At 69.2% G+C, this 16,915-nt stretch overlaps 2 protein-coding genes across 2 annotated transcripts; both read left to right on the top strand.

Annotated features, from left to right (window-relative positions):
• Positions 1–952: 952 nt before the first annotated feature.
• Positions 953–7,319, top strand: GABARAP (GABA type A receptor-associated protein). The gene is given in 5 exon segments (XM_074941183.1): positions 953–1,005; positions 1,007–1,055; positions 5,898–5,976; positions 6,414–6,532; positions 6,878–7,319. Coding segments are annotated over 5 exon segments (351 nt in total). The 5' UTR covers positions 953–967; the 3' UTR covers positions 6,944–7,319.
• Positions 7,073–16,569, top strand: PHF23 (PHD finger protein 23). The gene is made up of 6 exons (XM_074941092.1): positions 7,073–7,081; positions 8,130–8,469; positions 10,943–10,974; positions 11,623–11,715; positions 12,817–13,456; positions 15,671–16,569. Exons 1-6 carry the CDS (start codon positions 7,073–7,075, stop codon positions 15,880–15,882), a joined length of 1,326 nt encoding a protein of 441 aa, XP_074797193.1. The 3' UTR covers positions 15,883–16,569.
• Positions 16,570–16,915: the final 346 nt, after the last annotated feature.

Raw genomic sequence — 16,915 nt, 5'->3', positions numbered from 1 at the left:
GTCCTGGCTCCCAGCCCCCTCCCCCGCTCTGACAGCGATTGCGTTCCCCCCGCCCCCCCCCACACGGCTGTTCCACCCCCCTTCCTTTGGTCTCTGCTGCCCGCAATGGTTTCACCCACCTCCCTGTACCCCCCCGTTCTCGTTTGGTTTCTTCCACAATGTACCCCCCCCCCTTTTGTCCCCCTTTCCATGGTTCCTCCCTTCGGCTTGGTCTCCCCCCACTCCTCCCATTGGTCTGTTTCCCTCCCACGCCATACCCCTGCCGCACGTGGCAGCGCCCTGTTTATCAGCCTCCTACCGGCCGGATCTTCTTCCCGGCGGGCACGTGACCAGCCTCCTTCGCTGACGTCAGTCACATGATCGTGATTCACTTGTCCTGCGCTTCCGCGGCATCCTTCCGCCGTCCTCTCTCTGGCTCTCCCCCCACCCCCGCCGGCCACGGCCAGGCCCCCTTCCGCCGCTCCCCAGCGCCTGCGGGGCCCGGCGCTTCCCTCCCGGCTACTGGCCGCGCCTCCTGCCCTCCCGCCCGTCCACGCACTACTTTGTTTTGGAGTCAAGCTGCCACGCAAGTGGCGCCGTGTACGCCGCCTCGGGCTCTGTGAATCCCGCCTGGGCGTAGCGCGGCGGGACGGAAGTCAGGCGGCGGCCGGACTTACGCCCTCTCCGTAGCTGGGGAAGAGGGGGCGGGGGAAGCGTTACGCCAGTGGCGCAGATGAGGCCGTTGAGGAAACGGACCCTTACGCCGGCAGCGCAGGGAGCTGACGCAGGGCGGGCGGCGCTTACGCCGGCGGCGCAGGGGGCGTAGGCAGGGCGGGGCGGGCGGTGCTTACGCCGGCGGCGCAGGGCGGGGGCGCTTACGTCGGCGGCGTAGGGAGCGCAGGCAGGGCGGGCGGGCGGCGCTTACGCCGGCGGCGCAGGGCGGGCGGCGGTTACGCAGGCGGCGCAGGCGGCCCCGCAGTCCCGGGCCATGAAGTTCCTGTACAAGGAGGAGCAGCCCTTCGAGCGGCCGCTGCGAGGGCGAGAAGATCCGCAAGAAATACCCGGACCGCGTCCCGGTGAGCGCCCGGGGCCGCCCCCCGCCCCGGACCGGACCCGCCCCCCCCGCCTCCTGCGGGGCCCCCCTCGAGAGACCCCCCCGCGCGCAGGCGCTTCGCTGCCCTCGACACCAGAACGGGGGGGCGGAGACCCCGCTACCAGCCCCCCCGCCCCCAGAACCGCCCCGCCCCCATCGGCCCCCGGGGGGAGAAATCCCTGCAAGCCCAGGGCAGCCCCCCTGCCCCCCCCCGCGTCCCTGCCCTGCCCTGCCGGGACCCGTCTGCCTTCCCCGGCCTTGCCCAGCCCTGCCGGGACCCGTCCCTGCCTTCCCCCGGCCTTGCCTTGCCCTGCCCTGCCGGGACCCGTCCCTGCCTTCCCCCGGCCTTGCCCTGCCCTGCCCTGCCGGGACCCGTCCCTGCTTCCCCTGCCCTGCCCCTGCCCTGCCGGGACCCGTCCCTGCCTTCCCCGGCCTTGCCTTGCCCTGCCCTGCCGGGACCCGTCCCTGCCTCCCCGGCCTTGCCTTGCCTTGCCCTGCCGGGACCCGTCCCTGCCTTCCCCGGCCTTGCCTTGCCCTGCCCTGCCGGGACCCGTCCCTGCCTTCCCCGGCCTTGCCTTGCCTTGCCCTGCCCTGCCGGGACCCGTCCTGCCTTCCCCGGCCTTGCCTTGCCTTGCCCTGCCGGGACCCGTCCTGCCTTCCCCGGCCTTGCCTTGCCCTGCCCTGCCGGGACCCGTCCTGCCTTCCCCGGCCTTGCCTTGCCCAGCCCCTGCCGGGACCCGTCCCTGCCTTCCCCGGCCTTGCCTTGCCCTGCCCTGCCGGGACCCGTCTCTGCCTTCCCCGGCCTTGCCCTGCCCTGCCGGGACCCGTCCCTGCCTTCCCGGCCTTGCCTTGCCCTGCCCTGCCGGGACCCGTCCCTGCCTTCCCCGGCCTTGCCTTGCCCTGCCCTGCCGGGACCCGTCCCTGCCTTCCCCCGGCCTTGCCTTGCCCTGCCCTGCCGGGCCCGTCCCTGCCTTCCCCGGCCTTGCCTTGCCCTGCCCTGCCGGGACCCGTCCCTGCCTTCCCCGGCCTTGCCTTGCCCTGCCCTGCCGGGACCCGTCCCTGCCTTCCCCGGCCTTGCCTTGCCCTGCCCTGCCGGGACCCGTCCCTGCCTTCCCCGGCCTTGCCTTGCCCTGCCCTGCCGGGACCCGTCCCTGCCTTCCCCGGCCTTGCCTTGCCCTGCCCTGCCGGGACCCGTCCCTGCCTTCCCCGGCCTTGCCTTGCCCTGCCCTGCCGGGACCCGTCCCTGCCTTCCCCGGCCTTGCCTTGCCCTGCCCTGCCGGGACCCGTCCCTGCCTTCCCCGGCCTTGCCCTGCCCTGCTGGGACCCGTCCCTGCCTTCCCCGGCCTTGCCTTGCCTTGCCCTGCCGGGACCCGTCCCTGCCTTCCCCGGCCTTGCCTTGCCCTGCCCTGCCGGGACCCGTCCCTGCCTTCCCCGGCCTTGCCTTGCCTGCCCTGCCGGGACCCGTCCCTGCCTTCCCCGGCCTTGCCTTGCCCTGCCCTGCCGGGACCCGTCCCTGCCTTCCCCCGGCCTTGCCTTGCCCTGCCCTGCCGGGACCCGTCCCTGCCTTCCCCTGCCTTGCCTTGCCCTGCCCTGCCGGGACCCGTCCCTTCCTTCCCCGGCCTTGCCTTGCCCTGGCCTGCCGGGACCCGTCCCTGCCTTCCCCGGCCTTGCCCTGCCCTGCCGGGACCCGTCCCTGCCTTCCCCGGCCTTGCCTTGCCTTGCCCTGCCGGGACCCGTCCCTGCCTTCCCCGGCCTTGCCTTGCCCTGCCCTGCCGGGACCCGTCCTGCCTTCCCCGGCCTTGCCTTGCCCTGCCCTGCCGGGACCCGTCCCTGCCTTCCCCCGGCCTTGCCTTGCCCTGCCCTGCCGGGACCCGTCCCTGCCTTCCCCCGGCCTTGCCTTGCCCTGCCCTGCCGGGACCCGTCCCTGCCTTCCCCCGGCCTTGCCCTGCCCTGCCCTGCCGGGACCCGTCCCTGCCTTCCCCGGCCTTGCCTTGCCCTGCCCTGCCGGGACCCGTCCCTGCCTTCCCCCGGCCTTGCCCTGCCCTGCCCTGCCGGGACCCGTCCCTGCTTCCCCTGCCCTGCCCTGCCCTGCCGGGACCCCGTCCCTGCCTTCCCCCGGCCTTGCCCTGCCCTGCCTGCCGGGACCCGTCCCTGCCTTCCCCCGGCCTTGCCTTGCCCTGCCCTGCCGGGAACCCGTCCCTGCCTTCCCCGGCCTTGCCTTGCCCTGCCCTGCCGGGACCCGTCCCTGCCTTCCCCCGGCCTTGCCTTGCCCTGCCCTGCCGGGACCCGTCCCTGCCTTCCCCGGCCTTGCCTTGCCCTGCCCTGCCGGGACCCGTCCTGCCTTCCCCGGCCTTGCCTTGCCCTGCCCCTGCCGGGACCCGTCCCTGCCTTCCCCGGCCTTGCCTTGCCCTGCCCTGCCGGGACCCGTCCCTGCCTTCCCCGGCCTTGCCTTGCCTTGCCCTGCCCTGCCGGGACCCGTCCCTGCCTTCCCCGGGCCTTGCCTTGCCCTGCCCTGCCGGGACCCGTCCCTGCCTTCCCCCGGCCTTGCCTTGCCTTGCCCTGCCCTGCCGGGACCGTCCCTGCCTTCCCCGGCCTTGCCTTGCCCTGCCCTGCCGGGACCCGTGTCCCTGCCTTCCCCTGCGCTGCCCTGCCCTGCCGGGACCCGTCCCTGCCTTCCCCCGGCCTTGCCTTGCCCTGCCCTGCCGGGACCCGTCCCTGCCTTCCCCTGCGCTGCCCTGCCCTGCCGGGACCCGTCCCTGCCTTCCCCGGCCTTGCCTTGCCCTGCCCTGCCGGGACCCGTCCCTGCTTCCCCTGCCCTGCCCTGCCCTGCCGGGACCCGTCCCTGCCTTCCCCCGGCCTTGCCTTGCCCTGCCCTGCCGGGACCCGTCCCTGCCTTCCCCCGGCCTTGCCTTGCCCTGCCCTGCCGGGACCCGTCCCTGCCTTCCCCCGGCCTTGCCTTGCCTTGCCCTGCCCTGCCGGGACCCGTCCCTGCCTTCCCCGGCCTTGCCTTGCCCTGCCCTGCCGGGACCCGTCCCTGCCTTCCCCCGGCCTTGCCTTGCCCTGCCCTGCCGGGACCCGTCCCTGCTTCCCCTGCGCTGCCCTGCCCTGCCGGGACCCGTCCCTGCCTTCCCCCGGCCTTGCCTTGCCCTGCCCTGCCGGGACCCGTCCCTGCCTTCCCCCGGCCTTGCCTTGCCCTGCCCTGCCGGGACCCGTCCCTGCCTTCCCCCGGCCTTGCCTTGCCCTGCCCTGCCGGGACCCGTCCCTGCCTTCCCCTGCGCTGCCCTGCCCTGCCGGGACCCGTCCCTGCCTTCCCCCGGCCATGCCTTGCCTTGCCCTGCCGGGACCCGTCCCTGCCTTCCCCGGCCTTGCCTTGCCCTGCCCTGCCGGGACCCGTCCCTGCCTTCCCCCGGCCTTGCCTTGCCCTGCCCTGCCGGGACCCGTCCCTGCCTTCCCCCGGCCTTGCCTTGCCCTGCCCTGCAGGGACCCGTCCCTGCCTTCCCCCGGCCTTGCCTTGCCCTGCCCTGCAGGGACCCGTCCCTGCCTTCCCCCGGCCTTGCCTTGCCCTGCCCTGCCGGGACCCGTCCCTGCCTTCCCCCGGCCTTGCCTTGCCCAGCCCTGCCGGGACCGTCCCTGCCTTCCCCCGGCCCTGCCGGGACCCGTCATGCCGTCTAACTGCCCCGCCCTGCCAGGACCCGTCATGCCTTGTAGCCGCCCCGCCCTGCCGGGACCCGTCCTGACTTCCCCCTGGCCTGCCCTCCCGGGACCTGTCCTGCCTTCCCCCTGCCGGGACCTCTCTTGCATTTCCTCTGCCCTGCCGGGACCTGTCCTGCATTATCCCCGCCTGTTACCCTGCCCATCTGGGACCTGTTCTGTGTTACCCCTTCCCCTGTCCTGCTGGGACCGGTCCTGCCTTTCCCCTGCCTCCTGCCCCGCCGGGACTGGTCCTGCCTTTCCCCTGCCTCCTGCCCCGCCGGGACCGGTCCTGCATTCCTCCTGCCCCCTCCCCACCCCTCCCCTGTCGGGTCCTGTCCTGCGTTCCCCCTGCCCCCTCCCCTCCCCTCTCCTGCCGGGACCTGTCCTGCTTTCCCCCTGCCCTGGCCTGGTCTGCCGGGACCTGTCCTGCGTTCCCGCTGCCCCACCGGGACCGGTCCTGCTTTCCCCCTACTCCCTGCCCTTCGCTGCCAGGACCTGTCCTGCCTTCTCCCTGCCCTCCCCTGCGTCGCCGGGACCGGTCCTGCCTTTCCCCTGCCTCCTGCCCCGCCGGGACCGGTCCTGCCTTTCCCCTGCCTCCTGCCCCGCCGGGACCGGTCCTGCCTTTCCCCTGCCCCCTCCCCACCCCTCCCCTGTCGGGACCTGTCCTGCGTTCCCCCTGCCCCCTCCCCTCCCCTCTCCTGCCGGGACCTGTGCTGCTTTCCCCCTGCCCTGCCCTGGTCTGCCGGGACCTGTCCTGCGTTCCCGCTGCCCCACCGGGACCGGTCCTGCTTTCCCCCTACTCCCTGCCCTTCGCTGCCAGGACCTGTCCTGCCTTCTCTCTGCCCTCCCCTGCCCTGCCGGGACCTGTCCTGCGCTCCCCGTGCCCCCTGCCAGGACCCCCATCCCCTTGGATATGAAGCTTGAAGGGGTTTGACCACTGTGTGTGTGTGTGTGTGTGTTCGGGGGGCGGTCGGGTTGTACCGCTGGGCACAGATCCATCCCAACCCCTCCCACCGCTACCTGGCTTGAGCTATTCCATCCTCCCCCCACGCTCATGGGGCTTTACTCCCAGGCCCCCAAGTGCCTGGGCGGCTCCCAGCTGACCCACAGCGTCTCCTCCCTCCCCCCGCAGGTGATTGTGGAGAAAGCCCCCAAAGCCCGGATAGGAGACCTGGACAAGAAGAAATACCTGGTCCCGTCAGACCTTACTGGTCAGTGCGGCCCCCCCAGGGTGTGCCTTGCTGCTGGGGTGGGGGGTGGGGGGCAGATCCTTCCAGTGGCACGGGAGGGGGCTTGTGACTGGATATGGGTGGGAGGGGGTTCTTGGGGGGTTGTCTCTGGGAACTGGGGCGAAATGAGGGGAGCAGATAGAGGGGGAAGCTGAGGTGGTCTTCGTGGGGTTGGGAGGTGGGCAGATGAATGGGGGTTTCTTAAAGGGACAGGTGGGGGTTTCTGGGGGGCACGGAGGAGGGGTACTGGGTAGCCTCTCCCATGGCTTGAAGTGAGACTAGATAAACCAGGGTGCGCCCCATGGGGGGAATCCCCCAACTCTAAACCTCCCACATAGCGCTGTGGGGGGGCGTGTCCCAGAAGGGCCCTTGGAGGGGGTGCCCCATCCTGACCCCCCCCCCGCTTTCTCCTCCCCCAGTCGGACAGTTCTACTTCCTGATCCGGAAGCGAATCCACCTAAGGGCCGAGGACGCCTTGTTCTTCTTCGTCAACAACGTCATCCCCCCGACCAGCGCCACCATGGGCCAGCTGTACCAGGTAGGGTGCCAGGGCGCTGGGGGGCAGGGAGTGGGGCGGGGGGCTCGGCAGGGGGCGCTCTCCCCCGGCAGGCGGGGCTGGCCCCAGGGCGGCGCTAGGGGACACTGTGGGGCAGGGGGCTCAGCAGGGGGCGCTCTCCCCTGGCAGGCGGGGCTGGCCCCAGGGCGGCGCTAGGGGACACTGTGGGGCAGGGAGTGGGGTGCAGGGCTTGGCAGGGGGTGGTCTTCCCTGGCAGGCAGGGCTGGCCCCAGGACGGCACTAGGGGGTGCGGTGGGGCAGGGAGCGGGGCGGGGGGGTCCTCTCCCTTGGTAACAACCCCCCCTTTTCTCCCCCCCCCTGCCGCAGGAGCACCACGAGGAAGACTTCTTCCTCTACATCGCTTACAGCGACGAGAGCGTCTACGGCATGTGAGGCGCCACGCTCCCCCCCGCCACCGGGGGCGCCCTCCTCCCCGAAGGGACCTGCACTTTCTCCTTTTGTTGGTTGATCTCCGTGATAAGAGCCTTTCTCCTCCCGGGGGGGGTGTGTGTGTGTGTGAGGATGGGGGGGGTACTGTTCTCTGAATACCCCCCCTCCCTGTGACCCCCCCCCTCCGCCTAATTAAATCCTCCCCATATAACCACCCCTCCCTGCTCTGTCTGGGTTTCCTTGGCTAATCTTCCCCCTCTGTGATTTCCTGCCATGAAGGGTTTTTCCAACCCCCCCTGCACCCACTGACCCCCCAAAATCGCTGGCACCTCATGACACCCAGCAGGGCCCCAAGCTGCCACCAGGGGGCCCTGTCCGGCCGCGCTTGTAACATGCTGTGGGGGGGGGAAAGGGGGGGCGTAATAAAATGACAAGGAAAACCCTGAGCCTGGGTGTTATTTCTGTGGGTTGGTGGGGGGGAGGATGGCTACACTGTGTGGGGAGTTGGGGGGTGGCCTGATGGCTGCTGTTCGGGGAAGGGGGCAGGAAGAGATGCCCCCGTCCCTCAGAAGGGAGGAGGGGTTAGAGGGAAGAGGTTTTGGGGCTCCCTAAGGTGGGGGTGGGTATCCCTGCAAAGCAGGGGATGGGGGGAAATGGGATTAACTTGAGCTGGGGAGAGAACCCAGGAGTCCTGGCTCCCAGCCACACCCCCCTGCTCTAACCACCAGCCCCCACTCCCTTCCCAGAGCCGGGGAGAGAACCCAGGAGTCCTGGCTCCCAGCCCCCCCTGCTCTCACCATGAGCCCCCACTCCACTCCCAGAGCTGGGGAGAGAACCCAGGAGTCCTGGCTCCCGGCCCCCCCCGCTCTAACCCACCAGCCCCCACTCCCCTCCTAGAGCCAGACAGAGAACCCAGGAGTCCTGGCTCCCAGCCCCCCTGCTCTAACCCACCAGCCCTCGCTACCCTCCCAGAGCCGGAGAGAACCCAGGAGTCCTGCACCTCCAACTCTCGAGGGAGGGGTTGGACGGGGCCTCTTCGGTGGTGACAGGTTGACCCTGGCCAATCAGTGCCCCGCCTGGTCCGTGGGCGGGGTCAACACCAACAGGCGCTTTCCATCCGGGCCATGGCCCCGGAGGGACTACAGGTCCCAGCGTCCTTCCGCCCGGAAGTCCCTCTCCCCCCCGGAAGGAGAGTAGTCTCGCCGCCGCTCAGTGCTGGGACTCCATCTCCCGGCGTGCCCGGCCGGGGCGGAGGAGCGAGCGCGCAGTCGCGACGCGGGGGCTGCTGGGAGTTGGAGTCCCCTGGCTGCCGCGTGCGGGCGGAGACAGCGCGGCGGCGGACTCCATCTCCCGGGGTGCAGCGCGGCGGCGCGGCTGCCGGGCGGGCGGGGGGAGCGAGGAGGGGAGCGAAGGGGGCGGCCGGGCGGGGTGGGGAGCGGAGTCGGGCGGCACCGGACGGAGGGAGAGAGCGGCCCGGGGTGCGAGCCCCGCGCGGGGCGGCGAGGCCATGGCGGAGCCCAGCCCGGAAGGTGCGCGGGGGGGACCAGCCGGGGGGGCGAGGTGGGGGACTCCGGGAGCGGGCGCGCACCCGGGGGGGAAGTTGCGGGGGGCTCAGATGTGGGGGGGAGAGATCGGAGCTGGGGGAGCTGGGGGATTGGGGGGCACCGCAGTGGGGGGGGGGACCGGCGAGGGAGAAATTGGGGGCACGGGGGGGGGGAGAGACCGGAGCTGGGGGCACGGAGACAGGAGAGCTGGGAGTGGGGGAGACTGGCCCTGGGGAGGGGGGCCGGGGGAGGAGATCTGGGGGGCAGAGTTGGGGGGAGACCGGAGCTTGGAGGGGGGAGAAAGGAGAGCGGGGAGGGGGGCCGGGGGAGCGGGAGGAGAGCTGGGGGGGCACAGTCGCGGGGGGAGCCCGGAGCTGGGAGGGCGGCAAGAGGCGAGCTGGGGGTGGGGGTGACTGGCCCTGGGGAGGGGGGCCGGGGCAGGAGATCTGGGGGGCAGAGTTGGGGGGAGAAAGGAGAGCTGGGAGGGGGGCCGGGGGAGCGGGAGGAGAGCTGGGGGGGCACAGTCGCGGGGGGAGCCCGGAGCTGGGAGGGCGGCAAGAGGCGAGCTGGGGGTGGGGGTGACTGGCCCTCGGGAGGCAGGGTTGGGGGGCTGGGGGTGGGGGGCAAGGGGCACTGTAGGAGGGCCGGGGGAGGGGGAGCTGGAGGAGATCTGGAGGATTGGGGGGCACAGGGTGGAGGGGGAGACTGGCCCTGGGGAGGGGGGGCCGGCAGCGGGGGAGCTGGAGGAGATCTGGGGGGCACAGTTGGGGGAGCCCGGAGCTAGGAGGGCGGCAAGAGGCGAGTTCGGGGTGGGGGTGACTGGCCCTGGGGAGCCGGGGTTGGGGGGCCGGGAGGAGGCAGGAGGGAGGAGCTGAGGCGGTGTGGTGGGGTGACCAGCCCTGGGGAGGGGAGCAGAAAAGGGAGATTGGGGGTGCACAGCAGTGGAGGGGGCAGGACCCCGGGGGGGCCTGGGGCTGAGGACAGGGTGGGGGCTCGAGGGAGCATGGCGCGGGGGGGGAGCGGGACTGGGGGGGCAGAATATGGCAGGCAGGCGCTGGGGGTAGGAGCGAGGGGGGTGTGGGGAGAGAAGTGAGACCGGTGTTGGGGGGCAGTACCGCGGCGGGGGGGGGGGCTGAGGGAGAGCTGGCCACGGGGGGTGGGAGATTGGGGGGCTGTAGGGAGCTGCGTGTGGGGGAGGCTCGAAGGAGCAGGGGGGAAGGTGGGATTGGGGGGGCTGGGGGCCAGGTTATGGGGAGGGAGAACCTGGGGGGCTAGCAGGAGGAGAAGGGGGGGTGCTTGAAGCGGGGGGGGGCGGTTCTGGGGGGGCAGGAAGGAGAAGCCGGAGGAACCGGGTGAAGGGGGGGGGGAAACACGAGAGGGAAACCATGGCGAAAACCTCTGCGGGGGGCGGGGGGCTGGAGACTTAGGATGGGGGGGGAGCTGGAGCGGGGGGCAGGAAGGGAGGAGCTGGGGGGACCAACTCGGGGGCGAGAGAGGGGGGAGCTGGTTAAGAGGGTATGGGGTGCTGTCCAGAGGGGAAGGGGTAGCTGGAGGGGGGGGCTGGGGGGCAAGGGGTAGCTGGAGGGGGGGGGAGGCTGGGGGCAGCCGGAGTGGGGGGTGTGGTGGAATATTAACCCTGGAGCCCAGCCGGGGGGGGGGGCTGGGAGGTGGGGCTGGGGGGTGCTAGGGACCGGGGTGCGGGGTTTGGTTGCTGGCAGAGGGGGAGGGGAGGAGTTGTCAGTGAGGGTGGGGCTGCTGGGGGGGAGGGGGAGGAGCTGGCAGTGGAAGGGGGTGGGGTGAGCTGGGAGGGTGCAGTGCCGGTGGAGGGGGGGAAGCGTCTCAGGGAGCTGGAGGGGGAGGAGCCTGGGGAAGGCAGATGGGGGAGGGAGCCAGGCCACGCCCTGAGGACCAGCCTGGGGAGAGGGGAGGGGCAGGATCCTCTGCCCCCCCACCCCACCCCAGCCAGAGTCTCTACCTGGGGTCCTGGTGAGGAAAAAGTGTGTGGAGGGGGTGGTATGTCTCTCTCTTGGGGGATTGGGATCTCGGGGGGGAGGGGGGCGTCGGGATCTATGTCCTGGGGGGCTGAGGTGGGGAGACAGTTGGGGGTGTCCCTGGGTGGGGTCTCTCCCCAGGGGAGTTGCGGGGACAGGGTCTTGCATTGTGTGTGTGGGGTTGGAAATTGGGGTCAGCGCCTCTCGTGGTGGGGGGAGGAGTTTGAGGACACATGGGGGTGGTTCAGCTGCCCCCGAAATGGGAATGTGTTTGTGGGGGGGAATAAAGGCCCAGCCCCCCAAGTGGGTGGAGTGGTAGGATCCCAGACGCTGTGGGGAGATGTATCAGAAAGAGGGGGTGAAAAGGTGAAGGGGGCAGGGAAGGAAGGCTGCTGACCCCAGACAGAGGATGGGGGGAAGGGGGGAGAACCCCCCAAACTCACCCGTGCCCCCCCCTTATTTTCCAGATCCACCTCCGAACCTCAAAGCGGAGACGCAGGTGAGTCTGGGCTCTTCCCTGCACCCCGCACTGGGGTCCCACATGAGTGTGGGGGGGTGGGACTGAGGCCCCCTCCCTGCGTGAGGCCCCTCCCCCTTGGGGCATGGCTCCTGGGTGGGGGTGGGGTGGCCGTGGGGGTTGGGAAGGTCTCTGTGATGGGATGTGGTTGCAACAGAACAAACACTTGGGCATCTGGCCCGCTGCAGCCCCTCCCGGCCTGAGCACTAGACCCCGGGGGCGGGGAGAGAACCCAGGAGTCCTGGCTGCCAGCCTCCCCCCACTCCATCGCACCAGCCCCGACTCCCCTCCCAGAGCCGGGGAGAGAACCCAGGAGTCCTGGCTCCCAGCCTCCCCCCACTCCATCGCACCAGCCCCCACTTCCCTCATAGAGCCAGGGAGAGAACCCAGGAGTCCTGGCTCCCAGGGTCCAGTGGTTAGGGTTGGGGGCGGCCTGGGAGCCAGGACACCTGGGTTCTCTCCCTGGCTTGGCCTTGCTGTGTGATCTTTGGGACAAGCCCCTTCCTCTTTCTCAGCCTACTGTAGATTAACTCCGGGAGGCCCTGAAGCAAGGGTGGGTGGGGGGCAGCGCTGGGGGCGGGCGGGTGGGGGGACAGCACTTAATTCCCCCTAACGTGTCTCTGTTCTCAGCCCCCCGAGAAGCGGCGGCGAACGATCGAGGACTTCAATAAATTCTGCAGCTTTGTCCTGGCCTATGCCGGCTACATCCCGTCCACCAAGGAGGTGAGCGACCCTCTTCAGCCCCAGGGGCCTGTCCCCCCTAGGGGGCGCCAGCTCCCAACTGGCCCCAGGGCAGGGACTGGCTGGCTCGGGGGGGCAGGGAATGGGGCAGGAGTCTGTCCCCTCTAGGGGGCGCTGGCTCCCACCTGGCTCCAGGGCGGGGACTGGCTGGCTCGCGGGGCAGGGTATGGGGCACGGGGCTTGTCTCCTCTAGGGGGCGCCGGCTCCCCTCCAGCCCCAGGGCAGGGACTGGCTGGCTCGGGGGGGCAGGGAATGGGGCAGGAGTCTGTCCCCTCTAGGGGGCGCTGGCTCCCATCTGGCCCCAGAGCAGGGACTGGCTGGCTCGGGGGGGCAGGGAATGGGGCAGGGGTCTGTCCCCTCTATGGGGCGCCGGCTCCCCTCCAGCCCCAGAGCAGGGACTGGCTGGCTCGGGGGGCAGCGAATGGGGCACGGGGCCTGTCTCCTCTAGGGGGCGCCGGCCCCAGGGTGGGGACTGGCTGGCTGGGGAATGGGTTGGTACCAGGCGGTTCTCCAGTTCCCAGCCCTATCCTGAGTTACTTCATGTCCCAGCAAGCCCTTCTGGGATCCCCCAGAACATGGGATTCTGCGATATGTAGTCTTCTCCAAAGGCCCCCTCTTTGTGTTCTGGCCTCTGAAAACTACAGGTCCCAGCATGCCTTGCAGCCCGGCCATTTAGCTAAGAGGCTGGAGCACGGCACTATGGGAGCTGTAGTGTTTCCCGCCGGGCTGCCCAGAGGACATGTCCGCACAGGCGGGGCCTGCCGCGGAGCATTGCATGCTGGGACATGTAGTCTCTCTGGGAGCCCTGAACCAATGCAGGGATCTGCACATCCCAGCGGGCGGTGGGGCCCCGTGTTGCATGCTGGGAAGCGTCTTTTCTGCAAGGCGCCTGGGGCCCATTGCATGCTGGGAGAGCGGGCAACACCCTCTCCTGACCCGTGCTGCATTGCATGCTGGGAGGGCAGCCAACCCTCACCCCCCACCTGCCTGCTGGGCGGGTGGCCCGGGGACCACACCAGGGGCTGGCCTTCGCATCTCCCTGCCGCCCCCTCCCTAATCTGCGTGCCCCCCCCCCGCCCCCAGGAGAGCGACTGGACCCCTTCGGGCTCCAGCTCCCCCCTGCGCCCGGAGAGCGTGGCAGACAGCGACGGCTGGGAGTCGACCCACTCGGACCTGCACACCATCGAGACCTTCGTCAAGAAGGCCAAGTCCTCCAAGAAGAAGGCCTTCCGCCGCCTCAAGGCCGACAGCTCCCTGCTGGAGAAGATGAAGCTCAAGGACTCCCTCTTCGACCTGGATCCCGCCGCCCGGCAGCCGCCGGTGCCCCGGCCTGGCCCGCCGGGGGACAAGAAGAAGGAGAAGCGGAGCCGGCGGGCGGGGGCGGCCCCCGAGGCGGCCCGGCGGGGCCGGGGGGACTCGGCGGGCGAGAAACGCTCGCGCATCAAAAAGAGCAAGAAGCGGAAGTTGAAAAAGGCCGAGAAGAAGCTCAAGGCCTCCCTGAGCGAGACGGACTCGGAGGAGGAGGAGGCGGGGGCAGGCCGGGGCGGGGAGGAGGAGGCCCCCTCCCCGGAGGAGCTGCTGCCCGAGGGCGGCTTCCCGGAGCCCAAACTGGGGGGTGGGGAGGGCAAGGAGTGCGGCAGCACCGAGACCAGCCAGGACGGGGACGGCAGCTCCAGCGAGGGGGAGATGCGGGTCATGGACGAAGACATCATGGTTGAGTCAGGTGAGGGGGCTGGGACCATCTGGCCTGTTCGCCCAGGACGCAGTGGGGCCAGCGGCGGGCGGATGGAGCTGGCGCTGTGGGGCGTGCTGGGAGAGCTGGACGTCGGGGTGGGAGGTGGCCAAAATGTTGCTCTGCCCCCCCCCCCCCCCCCGCGCGCGCGGGCTGGCGCTGAGAATGGAACCCAGGAGTCCTGGCTCCCAGCCCGCCCTGCTCTAACCCACCAGCCCCCACTCCCCTCCCAGAGCCAGGGAGAGAACCTGGGAGTCCTGGCTCCTTGCCGCCCCCCTGCTCTAACCATTAGATTATGCTCTTGCTCCTCCTCTGCCACCCCATTTTGTCGAATAGGAACTAATTTGCTGAATTCCTTTCTTTGGAATAAGATAAATAGCAGGGACTGGCTAGCTCAGGGGGGTGGGGAATGGGGCACGGGGCCTGTCCCCTCTAGGGGGCGCCAGCTCCCACCCGGCCCCAGGGCAGCGACTGGCTGTCTCCGGGGGGTGGGGAATGGGGCACGGGGCCTGTCCCCTCTAGGGGGCGCTGGCTCCCACCCGGCCCCAGGGCAGGGACTGGCTGGCTTGCGGGGACAGGGAATGCGGCATCGGGACTTTCCCCTCTAGGGCTGAGAGGTGTCAGGTGGTGGGTGGTTCGTTATCTGTTAATTAATTAGCGGTTTTAACAAAGATGGAGCTTTTCTTTAACAAAGAGAGGTTTTCTCCGCACTGTGGGCAGGGCGCTTGAGTTCACTGGAAATGAATTCGAATTCGGCAACTAATAACGACTTTAAATAGGAACAAATTCATTTCCACAGCCCTAAATTTTCTCACTGGAGCTCATTTGGAAGCAGGCAGAGGGCGAAACCGTATCAAAAGGGGTCTCGATGGCAGTGTAGACGCTTTCATCCCACACAAGCCATTGGGCTCGGTGTGGAGTGGGTTGAAGCGTACCGGCCAGGGACAGCCAGACAGGGCAGGCTACGCAAACGGCTTGAAATTTTGGGGCCGTTTACGTCTAGAGAGACCAGCTGAAGAGCTCCGAATCTATTGAGGTGCTGGAAGCGGCAGTTTCCTGTCGTTCCAGATGGGGAAACCGAGGCACGGGTTGCGGCAGGGCTGGGAATTGAACCCGCCGCCATCTATTGAGTATTTAAAGGAAAGAAAAAAGAAGAGTCACTTGCCTTGCCTCTGGGTTCTCGCCATCCCACCTCTCCTGTCTTCCACAGAGACGCCCAGGCAGCTGAGGCCTGATTGGTTTTCTCCGAGGGGGGGGCGGGGCTGGAACAACTTTTCGGCCATTGAAACGGTCGTTTGAAACGTTCCTGTCTAGCTCAACCATCCGATCGGGGCTGGGGATCGAAGGCTTCTGAATCTCTTGCATTGGCCATCCCACTTTAGCCATCCCCCCGCTTCATCCTGCTCTAACCCCACCGGACCCGTCCCAGGACTGAGAACCCAGGCGTCCTGCGTCTCAGCCTCCCTCCCCCCCCGCCCCTGTTCTAACCCACTGCCCTCCCAGAGCCGGGGCTGGAACCCAGGAGTCCTGGCTCCCGGCCTGTCTTTGCAATGTGCTGTGTCAGGCTGTGGCACATCTGGGCTGGAGGGGAAGGGTCCCTGCGCGTTAGCTGGGGGTGCCAGCTGCATCGAGGGGGGCAGCTGGAGCTGGAGTTAGTCATGCCCTGTGGACAGAGGGAGCTGTGATGCCAATGGGGCGGGGCCAATGTCAGTCTGGGGGTGAGGGACGGGGCTGGGGGAGCTGTGTTCCCAATGGGGCGGGGCTAATGGGGGTGAAGGGGCGGGGCTAGGGGAGCTGTGTTCCCAGTGGGGCGGGGCTAATGAGGGTGAAGGGGCAGGGCTGGGGGAGCTCTGTTTCCCAATGGGGCGGGGCTAGGGGAGCTGTTTCCCAATGGGGCGGGGCTAATAGGGTTGAAGGGGCGGGGCTAGGGGAGCTGTGTTCCCAATGGGGTGGGGCTAATGGGGGTGAAGAGGCGGGGCTAGGGGAGCTGTGTTCCCAATGGGGTGGGGCTAACGAGGGTGAAGGGGCAGGGCTGGGGGAGCTGTGTTCCCAATGGGGCGGGGCTAATGTAGGCGAGGGGGCGGGGCTGGGGGAGCTCTGATGCCAGTGGGGTGGGGCTCGAGGGGCAGCCCTGCCCCTAGAGCTCTGCCCCCCTCCCTGGCCCTGACCCCCGGGTTGTCTCTGCTTCCCCCCCCCACCCCACAGGGGACGACTCGTGGGACCTGATCACCTGCTACTGCCAGAAGCCCTTCGCCGGGCGGCCCATGATCGAGTGCAACCAGTGCGGCACCTGGATCCACCTCTCCTGCGCCAAGATCAAAAAGACCAACGTCCCCGACATCTTCTACTGCCAGAAGTGCAAAGAGAGCGCCCGCAAAGCCGCCGCGCCGGCCCCCCGGGGCGGGGGGGAGCCCTAGAGACTCGGCCCCGCTCCCCACCCCCCCGCCCACCGAGCTGGAACCCCCCGAGTCGCCGTGAGGGCTTCAAAGCCCCCCCCCTGAGGGGAGATTCGCCCTGACATCCGTGTGCTCACGTTGCCCCCGCTGGCTGATGGAGAGGGGTGAGATTGACACATGGGGGGCGTGAAATTAAGCTGCTGCTCTTTCCAGCCCCAGTGGATGGGGAGGGGGGAGAGGAAATTGGGGGTGCTCCACCCCCCTTCCCGGCTGTAAATATAGAAGGAAAGTGGAGGGGTTTATTTTGTGTGTTTTTTTTTTATCTCCCCTTCCTTTCCCCCCTCCCCCGTTTCCTTTTTAAAATGGAGACTTTATGCCTGCCCCCCTCCGCCCCCCAGTATGTCGTGGAAGTGGGGTGCAGCCGGGGGGGCAGTGAATCAACACAAAAGGGGGGCGTTTGGTTAAGTTCCCATCAAGGGACCTTTTTTCGGGCCGGAGAGAAGGGCCAGTCAGTTCGAAAGACTCCCTCTGCCTGCCCCCCCCGCCCCCAAAGCAGCGAGGGGGGGCCCTGCTGGCAGTTGCGGGGGGCGTCGCCGGCTGAGGAGCAGCAGGGGAGGGGGGTGCTCTGAATAGATGGGCGCAGATTGAAGAGCGTGGGGGGGGCGCCGGACCTTGCTTCCTTCTGGGGTGCGGGGCAGCCCCTCATGAACAGCTGCAGCGCCTTCCCCCCCCTCGCCGCACCCCGAAGCGGGAGACCAGATCGCAGCCCCCCCCCCCTTTAATCTGCGTTTCTTTTTTGAGGGTGGGGCTGCAATTCCACACACCCCCCCCCGTTTGTTTTAATAATATTTTGCAGCTTGAATGTAAATAAATAACGTGGACCCTTTTGCGTTTGTACAGGAGAATGGAGCTGCCCTCTTTTTTTATATGGGGGGAGACCATCTCTGAGAGACCATGTGGGGCTGGGGAGGGGGTGTCATGGGGCCTTTCCACCCTGGGGGACGCTGTCTCCGATCCGGCCCCATGGCGGAGGATTGGCCGGTTCAGAGGCATG

Source organism: Natator depressus, chromosome 28 (assembly GCF_965152275.1).
Source record: "Natator depressus isolate rNatDep1 chromosome 28, rNatDep2.hap1, whole genome shotgun sequence".
Lineage (NCBI taxonomy): Eukaryota > Metazoa > Chordata > Testudines > Cheloniidae > Natator > Natator depressus.
Note: the sequence above shows the minus strand (reverse complement) of the source record. Positions and strands in the feature narration are given on the sequence as shown.